Consider the following 15,813-nt stretch of genomic DNA (forward strand, 5'->3'; position numbering starts at 1 on the left):
AAAATGAAGCAATAGAAACGCTCAAAGTTAAATACATATCAAGTACTGTTTCTAATTTTAATTAGTAAGAGTCGTGTGTGGATATAATTTATTGGAATATTTACCTTCTAATCAAAAGAAGTGCCACGATTTGAAAAAAGAAAGAAAATTACAGTACCAAAAGAGAATACAAACACGTTTCAGTTTGGTTTCCAAGAAAATACTGTAGAGTTGTCGCTGCATACTCTTGCAATGTAAAACAAAAAGGATTTATAATGAGAAAGACTTTAAAGAGTAAAACTTCTTGTTTCTGGTATCCAAAAAAAATCTATCAATGATCAGTGAGGAAAACTTCCTGTTTCTGGTATCCAAAAAAAATCTATCAATGAACACGAAGCTTACACAACAGAACCACTAATCAATTTCCTGAAGATCCAATTTAAGAGATGAAAATATAGACCAATGATAAGCAAATCACTTAACCTACCCCTACCTTCCAACCTATACATATAAAAGGTAATATACATACAACAATGAAATGGAAATTCTTGCTGCAAGTAGAGTTCCGCATAAAATTGGGCACTTGGCTCACCTGAATTGTTGGTCGATGCAACTATACTTCCTTAGAGAAACAGCCAATATGATAGGCCTGAGTAGAATCAAAATTCTGGTCCTTTGAGGATATGTTTAACAAAATTTTTGAAAAGGAAAACTGCCAATAAGGACGATGAGCTGGAGGTAACAGTAAAGTTGATTGTTTATCCATGGCAAGTAGCCGTGAACATTTGCTGCACCACCAACAAATTGAGTTTAGTAATTTGACCAAAGGATAAGAAAATTTAAAGTTCTAGAAGCTGCAAATTGAACCTGCATGATTTTGAAAATAGAGTCTCGTAGCTGCAAATCCAGTGCTACAAAAAAAAGGCAAAAATCTAAGAAAACCTAGTGTACATCTAGAATTAATACCTTCTAATCAAAAGAAGTGCCACGATTTGAAAAAAGAAAGAAAATTACAGTACCAAAACAGAATACAGACACGTTTCAGTTTGGTTCCCAAGAAAATGCTGCAGAGCTATCGCTGCATACTCCTGCAATGTAAAACAAAAAGGATCTATAATGAGAAAGACTTTAAAGAGTAACTAAAAGAATCAAATGAAAAATAATAAGCAACAGAGACTGTTACCGTGATATGTTTAAACACATGATGAACAGAAAAACCCCTTGCATGCACATAGCTTCCGCTCTGTTAAGTAGTGCACAGTTAAATACACTAAGCCAGATGTATTAAGGAACTAAAAAACTGGAATATGTAAATGTAAAGTTCAAGCAAATTTATTAAGAAATAACAAATTTAAGTCTCCTTATTATTATCATTAAAAAACAAGTCATATACACATTCGAGAGAAAATAAGTGAAGAACAACTAGGGAATAAGACATTCTCCAAAATCAAGTAAAAAGTATGAGAACACCATCTGTCTCTATTAAATCAGAAATAGAAACTCCCTTGAATCAGCCATGGGCTGGGCACCAAAGCTACCATCATCACAAGATTCCCAACACAAAGCTACCAGTGGAAAGGAATCACTGAATGTTTAGGCTCCAAGCAATGAGAAAAGACTGGATATGACAAAAATTATCCAACTTCCTAGTTTCAAAACATTTAAAACAAATTGAGAAAAAACTACAATGTAATCAGGTAAACTCAATGTCCATCCAGCCCATCAAACAAACAGCTTATTCCAAAAGAAAGTAGCCAACTTACAATGTAAAATAAAATGGGCCATGTTTACAAACTTGAGCTGCACATGACATAAATATTTAGCAAAATAGATGTGTAGGACCAATAAATATATATTCACATTATCCTATTTGAGTACTGGCAAGTAATACATACTATTAGATATTAACAAAAAAAGTAAGGAAAATTTAATAAATATCCTCCCCGAACTCTAGATCAATGAGAAGAGCAAGAGTTGAATATATGGGGGATTAAGAAGGGAAAAAATGATATGCAATGGTTTTTTTCCCAGGAATGTGAACATTAAAAAATAAAATACCTTCCCAACAATGTTTTCTTGACTTTGGAAAAGTGGGACTGTAACCATTTGACCATTTTCTTTTTTAAACGGAACCTAAAAATCCACAAAAAAATAAAAGGATATCAACCAAACATCCACATATAACAATACAAGTTACTATGATGCAACGAAAATGTGATCTATTGAAAAATCAACTGCATAAGTTACTTTCTTATTAAATAATTTCTTGGTTAAGCTTACCAAAATAAGTTACTTTAGTTTATTTCAATAAGTTTCATGGTTAAAATTATGAGATGAGCTCTCACATTAAACAATCTTATTAATTAATTACTTGCTATCATGCGAATAATACTCAGTTGTCAAAAGTTTTAAACAATCTTGGACAAATATAGTAGAGTATACTTTATTGACCAAAATGTCAAAGAAAACAAATTAATCATGGTTATAACTATAAAAATGAATCCATAATAACCAGGAACATTCACAATTATTAACAATAGCTTCTAACACTAATTAAAGGTTCAAACTGTCATGAAACAGAAAATACATGGAAATCAAATTTGCTTACAGAGCTTAGCTTATGCCCTGTAAGCAGTTTTGGGTAAAAGTCATATCCAGGCACAGTCAAGTCAGAAATTAAATCTTCTTTAGCTAGGATAACACACTTTGAATAGAATCTGAAATCACTTTGGATTTGTACAAATTAGGGGCAGAGTTATATGGAATAAGAACTAAAATGTCATGTTTGTTAATTAGGTATGCAAAATCTAAAACAAATCCTTGTATGCAAGGAAGAGAGGTAGAAACACAAAAGCCATTCCAAAAATTCTTACGAAGAAATGCACAAATCCCTCATACGCAAAATTTCACAAACACGACAAATAAATAACTCGAAAAACTCCACTACAGCCATCCATGCGGATTCCGAGAATGAACCACAGCACAGAGATTAGCAAAATAACAACAAAATTCAAAAAAAATACAAATGAAAATCACAAAAAAAGTTCTATAAACGAAAGCGCACCTTGGCAGGCCAAAACGGGAATCCCTTAACCTTAGCGAGCACCAGATCACCCAAACTCAAGTTGCCATTGGCCTTGGCCTTGTTCGCTCCGCGTCGGTGCGGCAGAGGCATGACGGCGCGATGCAGCGGAGCACAAAACGAACAGTCAAAAAACCCTAGAAAAATCTGCCGCGAGAATCTCCGGCGAGGAATCTCCAGCTAGAGCGGTGGCGGCGAAGCAGGAGAGGCCGGCATTGGTAATGGCGGGGAGAGGAGGAGGGGGAGGTGGCGATTGAATCAAAGAGGGCTGATGAGGGGATTTGAAGAGAGGGGGAGGGGGTTGCTGATGAGGGTAGTGTGCACCCTACGCGAAAAATTAGGTCTCATTTCTACATCGGTCATAAGCAAAACTGATGTAGAACAACTTCCGGATTTCATTTCTACACGGATCATAAGAAAAATCGATGTAAATATGTTTGTATTTTCTATTTATTTACAAGTTTACCACCACGTTTATGATTTACATCGATTCTACTAGAACCGATGTAAATATGGCGATGTAAAACAATGTTTTTGTAGTAGTGGTCACTTTGGGTTTACTTAGTGGATGATGTTCTAGGAGTCGATAATTTGATAATGATGAAATAATCAAAATGGGTGGTCAATTTGGCATGGGTTGTGGGTAGCATATATTTTCCATTTGTTAGTGTTGTAGGCCTTCGACTAAAAATTGTTTCGATGTGGCTTATGGTGCATGGAGTTCGAAAATTACAATTAAGTTGTGCATTTTATTCTAGGCTTAAGGTAAGGTTTGTTTTGCAACTGTATATTTGACATGTACTCTATTTTTATCTGATAGATTAAAGAGGACAATATCCACTTAGAAGGTGAATTTGGTGGAAAGCATAAAGGTAAGTTTATTTACTTGTGGAGAGAATTGGCAGGTTAGATTTGAAATTTTTATGTTGTGTGTAACATCCTTTAGATTTGATATCTCAACGGTTTCATTTCATGACACTTCACACGGTAATACTTAACACAACTTCTTATTAGTCAGAACCCTTCACTGGTCAGAACCCTTCATGAGTAGCCCTTTCTGAGATGTCCGTGCACTTTTAGGATCAACGACTGATCTCACAAACCAACATAAGACTTTTCAGTGTGTTTTGTTCTCACTCGCACACTTTCTAAGAAACTTCCTAGAAGGTCATCCATCCCTAAATTACTCCAAGTCAAGTACACTTAACTATGGTGTTCTTATGGGATAAGCTACCGAAAAGTAAATGCATCTTGTTGGTATAGGTAGTATAAATTAATTTCTTTAAATCATCTTTAACTATACAATCTCTAGATCTCTCTCATTCTGGTGTGTTCAGGTTGTTACAAGCCCACCAACTTCCACTTGGTTCATCCCTAAACCTCATTGTACTAGAAGAGAGGACCTGCTCTGATACCATTTGTAACATCCCTCATATTTGAAATCTTAGTGGCTCCATTTCACGATACTTCACAAGGTGATATTTCACAAAATTTCTTGTTGGTCAGAACCCTTCACCAATCAGAACCCTTTGTGGGTAACTCTTTTTGAGATATTCTTCCATTTTTAGGATCAATGTCTGACCCCACAAATCAACACAAGATTTTTCAGTGTACTTTGTCCTCCTCACTCGCACACTTTCTGAGAAACTCCCTAAAAAGGTCACCCATCCCTAAATTACTCTAAGTCAAACACACTTAATTTTGGAGTTCCTATGGATAAGTTATCGAAAAGTAGATGCATCTTGTTGGTATAGGTAGTACAAATTAATTCTTTTAAGTCATCTTCAACTATACAATCTCATACTTGTACAATCTATAGATCCCTTTCATTCCGGTGTGTCCGGGCTGTTACATTGTGCAAATGGGTACACTAAAATTAGGGGTTTAGGGTTAAGGTAGAACTTTTGAATTAGTGGTTATAAAAATGGGTAAGTAATTGTTTATATATTAACATAAATTTAATTGTACGTGATGGTGATAATCATACTTACAAAGTAAATAAGTATGAAGAAATTTTTTGGTTGAATTTAAAAACATTATGAATTTGGGTATATTGAAAAAAATTGTTCATTGAAAGTTGACTTGTATGTAGTCTGTTTTTATAGCTCTTGAATTTGAATGATTTTTTTTTTCATGTTTAAATGTAGAATAAGTTAATTTAGAACTGATGGATGAAAGAATGATTTTTGAAACAATGGATGTTGAAAGGATTGAATAAATCAATATTGAATGGTTGTCGACTTTTGGAGAAGAGGACATGACATAGGTACAATAAGTGACCTATTTTATTAGTGTTGGTTATGTAAAAATTTTATTTTAAATTTGTTTGACTATTTTTTTTATAATTATAAGGGAGGTGAGATGTCATATTACTTAGATGATGAGTTTGATGGGAATGAAAGAGATGAATATGTTGACGAGTTTATCTCAAAACATGAATTTGCTGAATTAGATCAACATTTTAATGGGAAAATCTAGTAGAAAGTATTGCAATAAATGATATGCAAGACATTCTTAGTCTGGATATTACAAATATGAGTTTGGTGGAATTAAGCAAATGTCATTTTTCAAGTGTGGAGGTTGCATATCTATTTTATAATTGGTATGCACGAATGAATGATTTTCTACACGCAAAGGAAAAATATTAAGAAATAGCAAGGGAGAGGCAGTGCAACAGACATTTTTGTGCCATAAACAAGAATTCTATGAGGACAAGGGATTAAGTAAGGAGAAATGAAATAGAGAACCAAATTTAGAAACTAAATGTGGGTGTATGGTAAATTTTAGAGTCCATGTTGACAAAAATTTAGGATAATGGTATGCTACATGCTTTGATGGTTATTGCAATCATGCATCAATTAGAGGAAGGTATTGTAGGATGTTACCAACACATAGGAGAATGAGTGATGCAGAAATAATGAAAATGAATAATTTAAGAAAGGTTGGTATTGGTGCACCAAAAATCTTTGCTATGCAAACAAGAGGTTACGAGAGTGTTGGTTTTAAAAAAAAGGACTTGTACAACCAAATTGGGAAACATAGGCAATTACAAGGTTTGGATGGTGATAGTGCACTACAATACTTGTGGTGGATGTCATTGAATGACCCATTAATGTTTGTTTGACACACAGATGATAAGGAAGGAAGACTGCAACACTTGTTTTAGAGTGATGGTTTTAGCCAACTAGATTATGAAGTGTTTGGAGATGTCCTTGCATTTGATGCAACTTATAGAAAAATACAAGTACAGATGTCTTGTAGTTATATTTTTCATCGTGAATAATCACAATTGTAACAGCCCATTTTTCGTGGGCCAAAGGCCCAATTCGTGGCCCAGAACGGGCCATTTCAATTTTGAAACGGGCCGTTCTGGAATAGTGAGTATGCCCAAAATTGTAGAAGCAGAACGGGCCGTTCTGGTTTGGAGAACGGGGCGTTCTGGAATTAGAACGGGTCGTTCTGCTGGGTTTGAGAACAGGCCGTTCTGGTTTGGGAACGGGCCGTTCCAGTTGAAAAATTTACATAGGTTTGAAGGGCCCAGAACGGGCCGTTCCGATTTTGGAACGGGCCGTAGTGGTAGGTGGGCGAAAAATCCTATAAATAGGCCTCAATCCTCTCATTTCTACACACCTCTCATTCTCACTCTCTCTTCTCTTCTGTTCTCTCTTTCGTTCCTCTTCTTCTCTCTAAAGACCAAGGGGAACTCAGAGGATGAGGTTCTGCTCCAGTTTTAGTTCCGATCCTTATTTAAGGAAAAAAAGGAAGAGGTTCTACCCGAGTTCCTATTTATCCAGGTACGGGGGAAAAGGAGATTATTTATATGTAGAGTTACATGAGGGAATTGGGTAGAGGAAGAGCCCTTAGGGTTATGAATAATTTTATAACTATTTATGTTTAGAGAATTAATTATCTTATGTGATTCAATATATATTTAGGATTACGAATATATGTTTAACTGGTAAAAATGATGCTCTGGGAGAGAGAACGAAATTATAGAAAAGTGCGTGTAAGTTAGGTTGTGAAAAATTGGATGATTTCTGTTTGAGAAATTGAGGATCCCATTAGATTCTGTATGTGTTGAGAATTATAGATATGCTAATAATTTGTAAGAATGATGATCTGAGAGGGAGAACGAAATTGTAGAAAAGTGCCTGTGAGTTAGGTTTTGGAACAATTGGGGATTTTACTGTTTACGTTAAAATTATATTAAATTGATAATTCTGTTGTTTGTTATATTAGTTTATGAATGTTATTGTTATATTATTTGATGATCTAGATGATGAATTACTTGAGGGGTATGTGAATCACCATTTTGTGTGGATTGTGTGGAATTGAGATGTGGATGTGAATGTGGATGTGGATGTGGATGTGGATGTGGATGTGGATGTGGATGTGGATGTGGATGTGGATGTGGATGTGAATGTGGATGTGGATGTGAATGAGATGTGATTGTGGTTCTTCACACCTATGACCAGGGGTGAGCACGGCCCGAGATTGTTACATGAGTATCGTGACCTTGGTTAACATGTCAGGGGTGAGCACGAACCTAGGTTAGGGATAACGTGACCTTGGCACAGTGTTATATCAGGGGTGAGCACGGCTCTGGATTGTTACATGAGTATCGTGACCTTGGTTAACATGTCAGGGGTGAGCACGGCCCTGGAATAGGGATAACGTGACCTTGGCACAGTGTTATATCAGGGGTGAGCACGGCTCTGGATTGTTACGTGGGTATCGTGACCTTGGTTAACATGTCAAGGGTGAGCACGGCCCTGGGATAGAGATAACGTGACCTTGGCACAGTGTTATATCAGGGGTGAGCACGGCCTGAGATTGTTAAATGGGTAGCGTGACCTTGGCATAGTGTGAAGTGCAAGATTTGTGATGATTGGTGTGATTGAGAATTATGACGTGATGACGATGTATGATTGATTGAAATACGATATGTTGAAATATTTATGAATATTAAGTTATAATGAGATAATATGTTGTGTTTTCTTATGTGCTATATATATAGATGTTTTCTTTTCTCACCGTGCGATTTGTGGAATTTTAGGTGAGGAAGATCCGACTACGAGTGACATCTAGAATGCTAACGGTTGAGTTGTGGTTATGCTCTGATATTGTGACATCAGGGCAGAGGATTTTCTTTAGGACATAGATTGTTATATGAAACTAGAATTGTAAATATTATTTTTGAAAATCATTTGTAAACTCTCACGTTACATTTTTATCGTTGTGGTTATTGAATAATAATTTTGAAGATTCTCATGTGAACCCTTTTACCGAAATAGAGAAATTGTTTTTGTTAAGTTTTCATTATTACAATATATGTGTTGGGGTAGTAAGGGTGTCACATTTAGTGGTATCAGAGCAGGTCGATCCAATCGGTCGTGAGTTATGAGTCTACTATGCTTGTTTGGTAGATGAGTAATGTGATGATTTGATTGTAACTTATTGATGTGCTAATGTGATGATTGATTTTGTTTGTTTATTTGTGTGCATTGTGTTCTTAGGATTTATTTGGAAGACATGATATAGCTTAGTTGATGATTACTCATTGGTTTTGATACTTCTTACTTATGTAAGAAGTAGTGGTTAAATAGTATCGCTCGTGTTGCGAACACATGTGCCATTAATAGTGAACGAAGCCTTGTGCTAGCCAACTAGAACTTTAGATGTAAGTGATACATTGATTTTTCGAGTGTACTAAGAATTTGCGATTGGTGGAGTTTCTGACATCTATAGTTGTAGCGGTTGAATCTAAGGTAATTGTCTCCTTGGTGAGAGATTGAAATGACGGTAATTCCCTTGAGTGTTAGTACTGGCATGTTAACTATTTATGGTTTAGGTAGCATGTGAGTTGTTTTCATTGAGGATAGTAGTGAGAGACTTGAATGAGAAATTGAGGTGTGAGTTTGGAAAGAGTCGAGGTAGTTTGTGGCATACACTATTGTTGTTTGGTGTAGAAGATATTTTCACTACAGTTTTGTTGTGCCAGTATGAGTATCGTATTGACAGAATTAGATGTTGTGGTCTTCATGAAAGTTGTGGCTTTGGATATTATCTTTCCAATGAAACTGGAATAACATAAAACAGAGGTCTAGAACTTTAGTTATAATTGCTTTGGTGATCAGAAGTTTAGTTGTAAGAGCGGAATACATTTGTGGTGATTTTTTTTGAACTTTTAGCTAAGAAAATGATCTTTTGGGAATCTTATGTTTTCATAAAAGTTGTAGCTTATTTTTTTTTTTTAGCTTTCTTTTGAGATAGGTTTGAAATCATTTGGATGAATATAACTCTATGTGTCAGGTAGATATATGCTGTTATGAATGTTTTTGAGATTTTAGGCATAACAAGGTTAAAAATGGATTTGGTGATGTTTTGAGGTTTGGTCATTGAAAGGTTGATTAAAATGATATGATTGGTTCATGGTGTAAAAGATGATCAATTCATACATGCTTAGGGAGGTATATGTTATCATGATGTTTTTGAGTTACTAGGCAATGCAAGGATAAAAATGATTTTGTTATGATGTTCTTAGGTGTTGTCATGTGGATTGTAAGGTTGTTAAAGGTTGTATGATGCTATGTGGTAAAGTTAAGTTCATGCACATGTTATATGGTGTAAAATAGTGATAGATTCATATATATGATTAAGAATGATATATATAAAGGTTTAAATAGGTATTCTAATATGATTTGATATGCATGTATGTTGATATGAGGATAGATGACCTTATGGATCAATTAGCGGGTGTTCAGTAAGGTTGACCTTAAGGTGTGCTATCATCAAATTGGAATTAAGAGTGAGGATTTATCCAAGATAGCTTTAGGCTAAGTTATCTAAGTATGAATTTTGGTTGTATAAGAAGAGTTTTCTAAGCCATGTAATTTCTTGTGGAGGTAAAACGGAGATCTATCTAAGATAGAAGTTGTGCTTAAGTGAGAGATACTTGAGTCTATTAGCGAGGTTATGAGTGTCTTGGATTAGCTCATTGTTGTTGGATATTGATTGAGTAACTTTCTAAGATAGCACTACCTTTGAGCAGATTGAGAAAGAAGAGTGTTATTTTTGTGTGAGATAGTAAGTGTGAGAGTAGTTTCCAAATTCTTAAGGAAAGATTGACTAGTGCACTAGTGTGAGCATTGGCCAATCTTAGTAAGCCTTTTGTGGTATGGGTTGATGTTTCTAAGATAGGTTTGGGTGGAGTGTTGATGCAAGAAGGAAAGGTAATAGCTTGTGATTCTAGGCAATTGAAAACTCATTAGAGGAATTACCTTACCTATGATTTTTTAAGTTAGCAGTTGTAATATTTAGAGATACTGCCTATATGAATCTAAGCTTGAGGTATTTATTGATAATTAGAGCCTTAATTATTGGTTGACTGAAGGAGTTAATTATTAGACAAAAGTGATAGTTTAACTTTCTGGAGGACTAATATTTCAAACTTAGTTGTTATTTGAGTAAAGTCATTGTGGTGACCGATGTTTTGTGTAGGAAACCTTTATATTTATCTTTCCTTATGATTAGAGAGATGAATCCTTTTGGCTCAAATTAGAGATTTAAGTTTGGCTTATAAGGTTACCCTTAGTAGTGTGAGACTAAGTATGACTTGAGTAATGAATGGATTGTTGAAGGAAATTAGAGAGGCATAACTTTGTGGACAAGATATGACGCTATAGGATAAGGTGATGGATAAGAATTTGACTTGGGTGTAGATGGAGTGGTGAAATTAGAGATCTGATATGTATACCTAGTGAACTTACGCTTAGGTGCTTGATCTTTAGAAATGGTCATAGAAGTAAAACTAATATTGTGGCAGATGCCTTGATTATGATAATCTCTGATATATCATTCTTGATGATTTAAGGATTAGATTTGATTGAAGAATTTAAAGACTTATGCTTGGTGTGTGAGATTATCCTTAGGAGCATTGAATTGATTATGTTGAAAGTGACTAGTAAATTAATGGATGATCTTAGAAAAAGAACGTAAGAGTACTCTTAGCATTCATTTAAGAGCTACTACGATGTATCAGAGTAGCGCAGCGGAAGTGTAGTGACCTAAGATGAAGAGAGGAGTAAAGCAATTGTATACTTGTGCTTAGCATACTAGAAATCTTTAAGAATTTTGTAGCACTTAGACGCTCCATTTTGGAAGTGAGATGGTGATTGGATAGACCTTAGTGGTAGGTTTGTCTAAGACGCTTAAGAGATTGATTTTATTTGTGTTTCAGTGGATAGACTCGCCAAGTTTATATGTCTTACCCTTAGAAATCCTTTGATAAAATTGATAGAGTTGTATATCAGTAACGTAGTGAGGTTGCATAAGGAATAGAAAGTAAGAAGAGAGAAGTCTACCATTACAAAAATTTCGGGGACGAAATTTCTTAAAGGAGGGGAGTATTGTAACAGCCCATTTTTCGTGGGCCAAAGGCCCAATTCGTGGCCCAGAACGGGCCGTTTCAATTTTGAAACAGGCCGTTCTGGAATAGTGAGTATGACCAAAATTGTAGAAGCAGAACGGGCCGTTCTGGTTTGGAGAACGAGCCATTCTGGTTTGGAGAACGGGCCGTTCTGGTTTGGAGAACGGGCCATTCTGGTTTGGAGAACGGGCCGTTCTGGAATTAGAACGGGCCGTTCTGCTGGGTTTGAGAACGGGCCGTTCTGGTTTGGGAACGGGTCGTTCCAGTTGAAAAATTTACGTAGGTTTGAAGGGCCCAGAACGGGCCGTTCCGATTTTGGAACGGGCCGTAGTGGTAGGTGGGCGAAAAATCCTATAAATAGGCCTCAATCCTCTCATTTCTACACACCTCTCATTCTCACTCTCTCTTCTCTTCTGTTCTCTCTTTCGTTCCTCTTCTTCTCTCTGAAGACCAAGGGGAACTCAGAGGATGAGGTTCTGCTCCAGTTTTAGTTCCGATCCTTATTTAAGGAAAAAGAGGAGGAGGCTCTGCCCGAGTTCCTATTTATCCAGGTACGGGGGAAAAGGAGATTATTTATATGTAGAGTTACATGAGGGAATTGGGTAGAGGAAGAGCCCTTAGGGTTATGGATAATTTTATAGCTATTTATGTTTAGAGAATTAATTATCTTATGTGATTCTATATATATTTAGGATTACGAATATATGTTTAACTGGTAAAAATGATGCTCTGGGAGAGAGAACGAAATTATAGAAAAGTGCGTGTAAGTTAGGTTGTGAAAAATTGGATGATTTCTGTTTGAGAAATTGAGGATCCCATTAGATTCTGTATGTGTTGAGGATTATAGATATGCTAATAATTTGTAAGAATGATGATCTGAGAGGGAGAACGAAATTGTAGCAAAGTGCCTGTGAGTTAGGTTTTGGAACAATTGGGGATTTTACTGTTTACGTTAAAATTATATTAAATTGATAATTCTGTTGTTTGTTATATTAGTTTATGAATGTTATTGTTATATTATTTGATGATCTAGATGATGAATTACTTGAGGGGTATGTGAATCACCATTTTGTGTGGATTGTGTGGAATTGAGATGTGGATGTGAATATGGATGTGGATGTGGATGTGGATGTGGATGTGGATGTGGATGTGAATGTGATGTGATTGTGGTTCTTCACACCTATGACCAGGGGTGAGCACGGCCCGAGATTGTTACATGAGTATCGTGACCTTGGTTAACATGTCAGGGGTGAGCACGACCCTAGGTTAGGGATAACGTAACCTTGGCACAGTGTTATATCAGGGGTGAGCACGGCTCTGGATTGTTACATGAGTATCGTGACCTTGGTTAACATGTCAGGGGTGAGCACGGCCCTGGAATAGGGATAACGTGACCTTGGCACAGTGTTATATCAGGGGTGAGCACGGCTCTGGATTGTTACGTGGGTATCGTGACCTTGGTTAACATGTCAAGGGTGAGCACGACCCTGGGATAGGGATAACGTGACATTGGCACAGTGTTATATCAGGGGTGAGCACGGCCTGAGATTGTTAAATGGGTAGCGTGACCTTGACATAGTGTGAAGTGCAAGATTTGTGATGATTGGTGTGATTGAGAATTATGACGTGATGACGATGTATGATTGATTGAAATACGATATGTTGAAATATTTATGAATATTAAGTTATAATGAGATAATATGTTGTGTTTTCTTATGTGCTATATATATAGATGTTTTCTTTTCTCACCGTGCGATTTGTGGATATTTTAGGTGAGGAAGATCCGACTACGAGTGACATCTAGAATGCTAACGGTTGAGTTGTGGTTATGCTCTGATATTGTGACATCGGGGCAGAGGATTTTCTTTAGGACATAGATTGTTATATGGAACTAGAATTGTAAATATTATTTTTGAAAATCATTTGTAAACTCTCACGTTACATTTTTATCGTTGTGGTTATTGAAGAATAATTTTGAAGATTCTCATGTGAACCCTTTTTCCGAAATAGAGAAATTGTTTTTGTTAAGTTTTCATTATTACAATATATGTGTTGGGGTAGTAAGGGTGTCACAACAATCATACAATTATGTTTACTAGTCAAGTAGTTGCAAGTGAGACTAAAGAGACATATGTTTGGCTACTTGAACAATTAATGGAAGTGATCACTACAAAAAAAAGTCAATTTAGCCACCGAAATTAGCGACCGATTTTTTTCCGTCGCTAGTAGCGACATAATTCGCGACCGAATTTGATTTGGTTGCAAAATTTATTTAGCGACCGAATTTTTTAGTGGCAAAAATTGATGCTAAATCGGTCACTAAAATAATAATTGTTGATTAAAATAGCGACGGAACGGTTTCGGTCGCTAAAAAAATAAAAATGTTATTATTTATAATAATTTTAGCGACCAAATTAAAATCGGTCGCTAAAAAAATAATAATAAAATTATTATGTATAATAATTTTAGCGACCAAATTTAAATCGGTCGCTAAAAAAATAAAATATTTTTATTTATAATAATTTTAGCGACCAAATTAAAATCGGTCACTAAAAATAAAAAAAATATTATTATTTATAATAATTTTAGCGACCAAATTAAAATCGGTCGCTAAATAAATAAAATATTATTATTTATAATAATTTTAGCGATCAATTTAAAATTAGTCGCTAAAAAAATTAAAAAAAATATTGTTATTTATAATAATTTTAGCGACCAAATTAAAATCGGTCACTAAAAAAATAAAAAATATTATTATTTATAATAATTTTAGCGATCAAATTAAAAATTGGTCGCTAAAAAAATAAAAATAGTACTATTTTTAATAATTTTAGCGACCAAATTAAAATGGTCGCTAAAAAAATAAAAATATTATTATTTATAATATTTTTAGCGACCAAATTAAAATTAGTCGCTAAATGTAAATTTTTTAAAAAATTTAGAAATATATTTCTTTTAAATGAAAGCAAATATAAAAATATATAATATTATTTTTATAATGATAAAAATATTAATGATAAGAAAGAAAAATCAGTACCCTCCCAATAAAATTAATTTGTTTTTTAAAATAATAGAAATTATATAATTTAAAATAGAAAATTAATATATCATGATTATTAAAAAATGAGAAACATAATGCTCTAAAAGAAAATTAAATAATAATCTTTTTAATTGAATCTTTTTTAAAAAAAATTATACTAATTTAAATAATAATTTATGTAGAAAATTTATTTATTTTTCTCTTGAGAAATTGATTTCTCTTTTACCATGCTTAATATTTTACATTATTAGATAATATGAAAATACATAATTTATTGTGCTTTCAAATTTTGTTAAGATAAATAAACTTCTTTTCATAAATCTTATTTTATTTTCATTATTATTTTCAAAATTGACTTAAACATCTAGTTCAATTGATATAAACACGTTAGTTCTATTAAATTAAAAATAATTGGCTTATATAAGGATTAATAAAAATTTATCAAACAAATCTAAAATTGATAAAATATAATTAATGTTCCATTAGTTTAATAAATAAAAATTATAAAATAAATTATATATATAAATATATACACCAATAACACATGAGATCAATTACTTAAAATACGTTATACCATCTATCTTCGATTATGCTCGTACTACTTTGGGGTAGATATCGCTTCTTTGAGGAGACATGATTCTATTATTATATATGAATATGATCCCACCATGGGAAACTGATTCAACAACAACCATATTTTGAAATATTTTTATTTTGTTTAATGATAAATTAATTTTTAATATAAAAATATTTATTTAAAATATATCTAATTATACATATATTTTTTAAAATTATATTAATTAAATATGTATATAATAGTTTATCTTAAAAATCAATTCATTTAGATATTATAAAATATTTTATTTTAAACATCAATTAAATAATACCTTGCTACTTAGAATTTATTTAAATATTTATAAATGATTATTACATTAATTCCATTGATTATTTTAATCCTTGTCTTTAATTTTATTATATATAAAAAATTATTTACCTAATATATTTTGAAATTATTTTCATGAATCTTATTTCATTTCAATTGTTATTTTAAAAGTTAGGCTTAATCATTCAATTCAATTGATATAATTGTGCTAGTTTCATTGTTTAAAAGCAATTGACTTATACAAAAATTAGTAAGAATTTGTGAAACAATTATAAAATGAAATATTTTTTTGTAATTTAAAAAAATTATTATCCTTTGATTTTAATTTGCTCATAGATGTTCATAGTATTTAACTTATGATATATACACCTCCTTTTTATTACAATTACACCTGCTTTATT

At 33.6% G+C, this 15,813-nt stretch overlaps 1 protein-coding gene across 1 annotated transcript; it reads right to left on the reverse strand.

Annotated features, from left to right (window-relative positions):
• Positions 1-321: 321 nt before the first annotated feature.
• Positions 322-3,154, reverse strand: LOC109813964 (uncharacterized). The gene is given in 8 exon segments (XM_083069399.1): positions 322-767; positions 847-890; positions 999-1,067; positions 1,163-1,203; positions 1,206-1,222; positions 1,712-1,779; positions 2,038-2,112; positions 3,044-3,154. Coding segments are annotated over 8 exon segments (600 nt in total). The 3' UTR covers positions 322-592.
• Positions 3,155-15,813: the final 12,659 nt, after the last annotated feature.

Source organism: Cajanus cajan, chromosome 2, assembly GCF_000230855.2.
Source record: "Cajanus cajan strain Asha chromosome 2, NIPB_CcT2T_4, whole genome shotgun sequence".
NCBI classification, from domain to species: Eukaryota; Viridiplantae; Streptophyta; class Magnoliopsida; order Fabales; family Fabaceae; genus Cajanus; species Cajanus cajan.